Source organism: Uloborus diversus, chromosome 8 (genome assembly GCF_026930045.1).
Source record: "Uloborus diversus isolate 005 chromosome 8, Udiv.v.3.1, whole genome shotgun sequence".
Taxonomy (NCBI): Eukaryota; Metazoa; Arthropoda; class Arachnida; order Araneae; family Uloboridae; genus Uloborus; species Uloborus diversus.
The window spans coordinates 5,848,933-5,859,409 of record NC_072738.1 but is presented as its reverse complement, the minus strand read 5'-3'; the positions used below and the strand labels follow the sequence as shown (position 1 = coordinate 5,859,409).

The 10,477-nt window shown below is 35.7% G+C and overlaps 1 protein-coding gene across 1 annotated transcript in view; it reads left to right on the top strand.

The window, feature by feature from the left end:
• The first annotated feature begins 307 nt into the window (after positions 1-307).
• Positions 308-10,477, top strand: part of LOC129227894 (beta-glucuronidase-like) — a 34,266-nt gene continuing 24,096 nt past the window's right edge. Inside the window, exon 1 of the mRNA XM_054862515.1 lies at positions 308-618. Within this exon, the coding sequence (XP_054718490.1) occupies positions 421-618 (198 nt within the window). The 5' untranslated portion in view covers positions 308-420. The remainder of the gene's footprint in view (positions 619-10,477) is intronic.

Sequence of the window (10,477 nt, the reverse complement as noted above, 5' to 3'; positions counted from 1 at the left end):
ATTTCTCCATAATTACAATAATTAGATCATTAAAATATTATCCATATGGGAAAGAATGCTGAGAAAAGCACGAGGCGCAGCAGTTGCTGCCAAAAAACAACACGAACGTGATCGCCAAATATCGAGGACGTCTGAAACCACGCCAAGTTACTTCAAAGGTTGCTAGAAAAATCGAGGAGTAGCAGACACTTCCTTTTAAAAATCAACAGGAGGCGTGGCAAATTCCTGCCATGATTCAACCAATCAGAAGATTTGTTTACGATATGGGGAAAACAACAATCACATGCTTTGTTTGTCAGATCAAAAATCGTGATATAAGAGATTTATTTTTTCTAAGCTTGTTCATTTAATTTCATTTTTCGGAAATAAATATTGCAGAGGAGGCATAAATATAATAGCAACTATATACGTGAAAAAAAAATGAATCTTAACTACAAATTGTTGATACTTTGCGTTATAATTTCAGCTGTCTGTCTGAAAGTTGATTGTTTATACCCGAGAGAATCAATTACTCGTGAATTAAAAGAATTAAATGGCATTTGGGACTTTAAAATTTGTGATCAGGCTGACCAACACATTGGTTTTCGTGATGAGTGGTATAAACATCCCTTGATGAAAGTAAGATTCATATGAACGTTTAAAAAAAATAAATCTGAAAATGATAGTAATTGATGCTTTTCTTTCTTTTTCTTGTTTGTACGAATACTAAGAAATGCCTCAGACAAATATTTTTACTTTAAAAAGAATAATCATTAAGGGAAATATTTATCTAAAAGTTATGCTTGATAATTATTATGAAATGCTCTAATCGAGATTAGAGTAACCATTACCTAAAGAATTCACATTTATTCTGTGTCAAATTCATTTTAGAACCTTATTTTTTAATCTAAAGTTGAGCCCCAGCTCAACTTTGATTGCTAATTCGTTCAAAACTAATAATATTTTATAATTTCAATTGTTTACTTAAAATGAATATTTCTGCCTACTTTGCATACATATATGCATCAGGGAACGGTATGCATGTAACAGATGAATTTTCCTTTGTTTTTGTGTTTTAATATGAACAAATTTACCCATGCATGTTGCCCCAGCAGAAAGAAAAGATTAAACTTTATTATTTTTTCCTCTTTGTGGATTCTAATTTTGTATCTAAAATTAGAGTAGCATCAAGCACGTTATTAATTTGAATCAATGCAAAACGAAATAGGACTACCTCTGCATTGGTTCTACTTCTGAAGTATAAAATGAAAGAGAATTAATTATGAGATTAAACATAAAACCTTTGCGATAATCAATTACGAAAAGGAGAACAACTGTACAATATAAGGCCTCTAGAGCTATGGGGGGGGGGGGACACATGTTGGGCAGTGTTTTTTGTTCCTTTTTAAAAACTTTGTGAAGCATGACCTCAAGAGGTTATTACTCCCACTGACCATTAAATTCTCTACTTAAAAGTCTGATTTGGACTAAAGAAACAAGTGCAGTTGTACTGTTTCTAACAGCATTGAAATAATAGTGAAAGAGTTGAAGACTTTAAGATTTAGTGTAAAAAATACTCTGTGCAGTGTGCACTTAAATAGTTTCAACTGTGCATTTTTTATTTATTTTTTTTTTTAATTTGATTCTGGTGAAGATTGATATGCAGTGAGCAATTGATTATCTCCTTATTGATGTTCATACTCGGAAAACAGATAATAATTTAACAGTGACTCTGCAAATCTTAAACTAAACATGAACGAAAATTCTGTTGTGTTCGCTATATCAAGAACAAATAAATTTGTCTCAAAACTATCCGCTTTGAAGACGGAGTGTTACTCCCATTGCCATTTTCTTACATCCTTTGCAATTTCCAATTTGAAAATGGAATTTTTCACAAACAAAGCTAATAAGCCCTTCTCAAGGATTCCTTATGTTCTTTCTTACAAATCTATTTCTCACGTTTTAATTTTTCATTAACAGTCAAGTCCACTTGTTAACTGTTGTAACATGTCACTTTGGTCCCGGATAATAGAATATCCCGCTCATTATACAAATACAAATACAAAAGTGACGACCAGCAACAGGCTCTGGGCCCAGCTAGACTGGTCCTAGTCAATTTACAATCCCCAGTGAAGATCAATGGTCCTCTTAAATAGGGCTCGACCGATGCATCGGCCTGGCCGACACATCGGCGCCGATGGTTCAACAATTTAGCCATCGGCATCGGCATCGGCGGCCAATGCTAACTTGCAGGAAACATCGGCCCATCGGCCTTAAAAACATCGAAAAGCCGATGGGATTGGCCGATGTTTTTGAAAAAAAAGGACCTTTGTTGTTTTACTTTTCAATACAAAGTAAATTGAGTTACCATTTTCATATAAAATCGTTTACTTCAATTTCAGTATGAATTTCTATTTTAGTCACCCTTGAAAGAGTTTTTAATACTGCATTCAGGTACCGAACAAGTTAATTGTTGAGTTGTTTCTTGCAGCTGGATGTACGTATGTACCTGTCATAAGTCATAACTCAAAAATGGTAAGCTGTAGAATGCTAAATTTTCGCATGTGGGGTGTGCGTGCGTTCCAGTTGTGCACTTCACCTTTTTGTTTTCGATTGGGTGTTCTAAAAAGCCTATTTACTTATTTTTTGTGGCTATTAATTACTTATTTCAATGCAAAACTAATTTAACTTCTCAGACTGATCATTTGGTGATATTTTGCCGCATTGGAGACCATGGAAACAAATATGAGATGGCGAAACCGGTTTTGTTTCATTTTGTTAGATTCCCGTTGAACCGACGGTAATTTTTAATTTTTCGATATTTGTAATATGAATCACAGTATTGCAGTTTTTTCTGTATCGCTTCAGCGAAGTTACAAGTTTGAGGCCCGTCGAAATACATTGTGGGGCCCTATTTCTCTATCACAGAAGTTGTAAAATATTTATCATAGGCATTTTTGTAATTCCTACGGTTCCGCTATGGTTATGGGGCCTCTCGCGCAATTACAACATTTGCTATATTTTAAATCCGCTACTGCACATCAAAACAAACTCGGGTGCAAATATTAAAAGGGTTTTTCTGCTCAATGTTTATGCTTATTTTGAACTCTATTTTTTACGACTATTTTTTGTATTTATGAGAACACTTATGTGCCCCTCCTCCCACTCGCTCAATTTCTGAAACTAAACTCTAGTTGTACTTCTGAGTTGTTTAAAACTAAAACCTTTGATAAAATTAGAGATTTTTTTTTTTTTCAAGCTTTATCTATTGTTTAGGAAGAATTTCGAGCATTAATGTAAGAAATTGATTAAAGACGTTTTGAATGGTGACATTATTCGGAAATCAAAGGGACTTTTGAATTTTTTCTTCGGAAGTGCTGAAGTAGATTCAGAAACTCTTCCGAGGCGTTGACGGTAGCGGTTCTGTACTATAAAAAGGGGGCCGAAGTTGGGGCCAAAGTTTAATGTTGTGATTTACTCCAAAATCAGAGGTTGACCCCCCTAACCCACCCTCGTCGTTTCAAGTATTTCTTAAATACTTAACGATAATTTATTTTGATCAAGAAATGTCATTTGGCATATTTCTTATACTTGTTTCACCTATATTTCGTAATGAGCCATCTTTTTTGCATCATTAATAGCGATCGATTTTTTTCTGTTGTAAGTAACTATTTTTATGTATTTATGTAAAATCAATGAATAAGTTATTTTTGTTTTCATCATATTTTTAATAATATGTTGTAGAAAAGTTTCAAGGATTTTCTATTATGCATTTTATTTTAATTTCAGAAAATTATTGTTAAATTGAAAAATTTAATTTGAACTTGTTTCTAGTGCTTCAAAAAAGATTAAACAATCAAATTGCTCAATATTACGTGTGCAAACTTCAGATCAAGTAGTATATGTATTCAGTGATTAACTTGGTGTAAATATTGAGTTTGTTTATTTTGACTGCGTTTTAAGAACCTTGCTCTTTTCATGGCTATTTCTTTTTTCCGTAAAATTTATGTCACTGTTATAGCTTTTATGAAAAATGCAAACTTTTCTGTTCATAAACTTTAAATAAGTATAAAAATATTCCTGTTAGGATTTAATATTGTAATTTATCTGTTACCTTTTTTGTTTAATTTGATGACTAAAAAATATCTATGTGCACTCTTTCCACTTTAATTGCGTAATTTGTTGACGGTTTCATAGTTTTATTCTTTTTTTTTTTTTTGAATGATTAAACAACATAACTTAATGTTTTTTAACTATCTTTAGTGTACCTAAATCCATGCATTATTACAATATTACTTAAATCTTAGTCATATGTTCAATTAAAAAATAAAACAAATCAATTGGTTATTAAACAGTCTCGTTGTTTTTCTTTCTTTTTTTTTCTTTCTCTTTTCTTTTTTGAGCAATCACGATTGCTTATTGTTCTCACTTGACTGTTTTTGGCGTCCTATCATTTTATTTTCCCACTGCTAACCTCCGCACCATCACTGTCGACGGGCTCCTCACGATACTGCTCCTATAACGAAAGTCGTCTCCAGGTTGCGTCCATGTCCTACACACACGCGCATACATACACAACTAGACACACAAACGCACACACATACACACACATACACCTACACACAACTACCCACACATTTATGCCTGCACACAGACATAAACACATATGCCTACAAACACATACACATACCCCCTCCACACACACATTCATGCCTGCACACAGACACAAACACATATGCCCACAAACACATACACATACCCCCCCCCCACACACATTCATACACACAACTACCCATCATACACTTATGCCAGCACACAGACACAAACACACATACCTACACACACATACACACAGCCCCTGCACACATACACCCTGCACACAAACACACATCCCCCCATACACAAACACATACGCCTACATACACACAGTCGTGATTGCAAAAAACATAATTTGAATTCAAGATGTCAAAATCCAAATTAATTTTTTATTTTATTTTATTTTATTTTATTTTATTTTATTTTTGACTGTTGTTTTCTGTCTTCCATCATACAGCAGTCGGAAAAGGAGAAGCATAACTACACCCTGCACAGATTGTACGTAGTACGATCCAAAAGTTCGAGGGACAAGCTGTACTATCAAATCTTACCCAGAATAGTTCACATTACCGAAGCACATCCACCTTCAAAAGGTCACCTTGAGGGACTATGTATTTCTGCCAGCGTTCATATAACTTTTAGAAACACTCCTGGAAGCCACTTTTTCGCTACCTTCTGTGATGCAGTTTTATCTTCTCCTGATGGAAGAAAGCGGTGCCCATGCAAATGTTTTTTTGCTGAGAACAGGCAAAAGTCACACGGAGCTAAGTCCGACGAAACGTTACGTTATTTTTTTCTCACATCAGAGTATTGACCAATCGAACAGTGCATCCTCAACATGAAAGTCGACTTCTTCCCCACGATGAAGTTAAAGCAGCAGCGCAAGAGGCCTTACAGAAGGTTGCGACAAATTTGTTCCATTAGTCCTTCTAAAAGCTATACGAACGGAGGCACAAGTGCAAAGTCGTTCAAGGTGACTATTTTGTAGATATGTGTACTTCGGTAATGTGAACTATTCAGGGTAAGGTTTTATACAACTTGTCCTTGAACTCTTAGATCATACTACGTGCGTATGAGTTTTCAACTTATTATTTCATAACGTTTTTGAGTGACGCAAGTTTTCGCGCATTAAGACATCACAAAAGAATTTGCGATAATTAACTAAGGAGGTGTTCAAAATGTATATTTTGGTCATCTATATTTTCTTAGGTACATATGCATGTACACATGTGCCGAAAAAACTTGTGAAGTTTAAATTGGGTAGTCGTAAAATAGAAATTTAGGTCGAAATCTGATTTTTTTTTTTTTTTTTTTTTGTGATTACAATTTCTTATTCGGAGCAAGGAGGCAAAGTGAAAAGAATTAATGATCCTTTAAATCCCTGACAATCTTATAAATTTATTTCTGTTAGATTTTCTTTTTTTTTGCCATCAGCCTATGGCATCGGCCATCGACAATCGGCCATTTGGAGGAAAACAATTGGCCATCGGCCATCTTTGAACAATCGGCCAACAGTCGGCATCGGCCCATCGGCCAAAAAATGCCATCGGTCGAGCCCTACTCTTAAAACTGTCTACTCCTTTGCTCATTATCACCTCTTCCGGTAAGCTGTTCCAAGGTTCCACTACCCTGCTAAAATAATAATTTTTCCTAATATCCATGTTAGCCTGAGATTTAAATAGCTTAAAACAATGACCCCTTGTCCTGTTTTCAGTGCTAAACTTTAGCCCCGTAACATCTTTCGTTTTGATAAATTTAAACAGCTGAATCATGTCCCCTCGGTCTCTTCTTTGCTCAAGACTGTACATTTTTAGCCTTCTAAGCCTGGAATCATAATCTAAGTGGGAAAGTCCACTTATTAGCCTTGTAGCCCACCTTTGAACCCTTTCCAATACATTAATGTCTTTCTTAAGATAAGGAGACCAAAACTGAACAGAACACTCCAAATGGGGTCTTACCAAACTTCTATATAAGGGCAGAAGAACTTCTTTAGATTTATTTGAAATAGATCTATTGATAAACCCAAGCATCTTATTGGCTTTGTTGCTAGCAATGCTGCACTATTGGCTAAACTTTAAATCCTGACTTATTAGGACCCCCAGATCAGTAACTTTGTCTGCCTGACTAATGACTGAACCTTGCAAATAATAATTTGTACACTTATTTCCATGCCCTAAATGTAGCACTTGACATTTCCCAACATTAACAGCCATACCCCATTTATCAGCCCACTCCGTAATATGATCTAGATCCTCTTGCAGCTGATTTGCTTGTTCTTCGTTTTCTACAGTCCCCATAACTTTGACATCATCAGCAAAACAATTCATGTTCCCAGAAATATTTTTGTGAATATCGTTCATAAAGACAATGAACAAAACAGGCCCTAACACTGATCCTTGAGGAACCCCACTTAAGACCTCACTCCAATTAGAATAATTTCCCCTTACAACTACTCTTTGTTTCCTTCCGGTCAGCCAATTTTTTACCCAAACGAAAGTTTTCCCTCCTATTCCTATATCAGCTAATTTGCTAAGTAGAGAAACATGCGGTACCTTATCGAAAGCTTTTTGAAAATCAATGTAAACAACATCTACAGGCTTCTTATTGTCCAAAGCCATGGTAACTTTGTCATAGAAATGTAATAAATTAGTTGCACAAGATTTACCTTTCCTGAAACCGTACTGAAAACTAGTCAATAGATTATTAGTCTCTAGAAAATTTACTATCTTAATTTTCATCAATGTTTCAAAAATTTTGCAAACCACCGAAGTTAGACTCACAGGTCTATAATTTCCCGCACTCCCTTTAAACCCTTTCTTGAAGAGCGGTGTAATGTTAGCCAGCTTCCAGTCCTCTGGCACTGTCCCCGAATTATAAGAAGCATTGAAAATGTTTGCGATTACATTTGCTAATTCCTCTGCACATTCAACTAAAATTTTCAGATAAATATTATCTGGCCCCGGAGCCTTAGTCTCTTTAATTTTTTTCAAATGAAGTAAAACGTCATCCCTGGAAAATACAAAGTCCTCAAGCTGTACTATAGCTTGTGTCTTGTTGGTGTCAACTGTTGAGATACAGTTATCGTTAAAAACACTCGAAAAAAGTTATTAAGAACATTAGCAATATCACTATCGTCCTGAATTAAAATTCCGTGCTCATCAACCAGTGGCCCAATATGACTATTTCGCTTTCCCCAAATTAGTGTATGCAAAAAACCTCTTGGGATTCCTGTTTGTGTTATCTGCCAGTCTTTACTCCAACTCTCTTTTCTGAATCCGTACCAAATACTTAAATTTACGCCTTGCCTTACAATATTGGAGCCTATCTGCACTGTGACCTGTTTCTCTAAACCTATGAAAAGCAGCTTGCTTGTAATTTAGAGCGTCTTTAGTTTCCCTGGAGAACCACATTGGCCAAATTTTAGTGTTGACACCCTTTCTCCTAAAAGGAACATGATCCCTAACCGTATTCGCTAGATTTTCCTTAAACTCTGCCCACTGAAGATTCACATCGCTATTGTCCAATCCAGAAGAAAAAACTGCTTTCAAACTCTGCCGAAGTGCCACAAAGTCAGTATTTCTGAAATTGGGCACAAACCTAAAATTCTCTATTTTGTGCATATCAAATTTAATCCCAAACCTAATACTGTTGTGGTCACTATCTCCAATGTGTTCCCCTACACATAACCCCTGAACAGAGCCTTCCATGTCGCAGAAAACTAGATCTAAAATCACGTCCTGTCGAGTACCCTGAGTTACAATTTGATCTAAGAAAGTCACCAATTACTTTCAAAAAATCCTCTTCTCTGCTATTACTATGGTAAAAATTATTCCAATCAATTCCTGGAAAATTAAAATCTCCCGTTATGATGACTGACCCCTTGCTAGAAATGTCACTAATAATACTAAACATCTGTTCGTCTTGACCCTGGCTTAAGTTGGGTGGCCTATAAATATTCCCCAAACGTAGTTTTTTGCCCTTATTACTAATCAACTCCAGCCAAATCATATCAATCTCATTAGGTTTATCATTAATTACCAATTCATTGCAAATTAAAGTGTCTCTGACATAAAATAAAACCCCACCACCTCTTTTACCTACTCTATCTTGTCTAAACAAATTATACCCAGCTATAGATAATAAATCATCATCACTTTCGGTAGCCCATGTCTCGGTAACTCTAATAATGTCCAACCTCTCGTCTATAATTATGCTTTTCAATTCTTCCATCTTGTTCCTAATACTACGAGCATTTGTATAAAAAACCTTAAGTAAGCCCATCTTACTTTTATTTAATGCTGCATGATTGTTTGAATCCCAAGTGTTAAAATCTTTTCTCTTATTAGCCACCCTATTTCCGTTTCTACTAAAATCCCGATAGTTAGTACTCTTTCGAATTCTGCTCCTCAAACCATGCCCCCCATTCCAACTTAGTTTTTTGATTCTGAAGTCTCTAAAACCAAACCACTAACCATTTTGACCCCTGTAGAGCTCAGATGTAGGCCATCCCTCGCAATCCAATCTCGTTTACATCTACTCCACACATCAATAAACCTGATACTACGCTTAAGGCAAATTTCCTTGAGTACCAGGTTCATACACCTAGCCCGTTGGTTTAACCAACTCCTATGCACTCCATACCTGGGAAGCAAACCAACCACTTGGACATTTGCCGAACAGTTGGTTGCTTTGTCCAACAGGGAATCCCATTCCTTTGTAAACTCATCATTGTTACTATGGCCTACATCGTTAGTTCCCACCTACAAAGTAACTACTTCCTCTTTATTAAATACCCCCTTCTTTTCAGCAACCCTATTTACATCTCTCACCCGAGCCCCTGGCAAACAACATCTAGCCACCTTACGTCTAACTCTGCCTATTGAGTTTCCCACCTCACACACCATTGAATCTCCCAAAATTATACCCTTTGTTTCCCAGTCAGTCGCCTCAGCAATAACTTTCCCCTTTACCTCTGGAATTTTCCCACTATCTAACACACAGCTAATTCCCACATCCTTTTTACTAACTTCCTCCTTTAATTCTGGAATATTCCCACTATCTAACACACAGCTAATGCCAACCTCCTTTTTGCTAACTTCCCCCTTTCCCTCTGGAGTGTTTACCCCATCTACATGCCTACAGCCTAATGCTAACTCACCCTCCAAAGTAAGCATCCTAACTCTGATTTCTGAGAGTTCAACACAATTTGTGCAAATGAAATCCTTCTCAGACTCATCCTTCCCCTTAAACAAGCAGAACATCTGACATAGGTCACAAGAAATCCACTTGTCCCCTTTACCACTTTTAACCTCCTTCATTATGCATATAACTCCCATTCTAGCTCAAAATGGTACACTTAAAAAGTCAATACAAAAATACAAAATTGGAGAAATAATGCTAATTATTAGAATTAGAAAACATTGGAAGTAAAAGATACAAATATTACTAAATCGTAAGACAAGCAGTAAATTAAAATAAACAAGTTACACCCTAAACAGAGCAGTCAGGCTTAACAAGAAATCAGCACAATTTAGGCTTAGCTACACAGAATAGAAAAACACTTTAAGAAAGCAAGTAAATCAAAAATAAGACTTAAAAGCACAAGAATACTTAATTATATGATAAAATACAATAAAAATACTGAAACTAAAGTAGTAAAATAAACAATTACAGTAAAAAATCACTTATCTCAGGAGCAGCAAAAACACTCCCCAGCAACTGTAGCGCCCTCTCGGGAAGCTATACTTATAATACTTTTTCTAGGCCAATTGGCTATTCCATTAAGTGGGCTTGACTCTATTGATTTATGTGCATGTGCACAATGGTTTTTTTTTTTTTGAATGCAATAAAAATTCAAGAGCAAAGTTGTCAGGTGACCTTCAAATGACAAGGATGTTTGGAA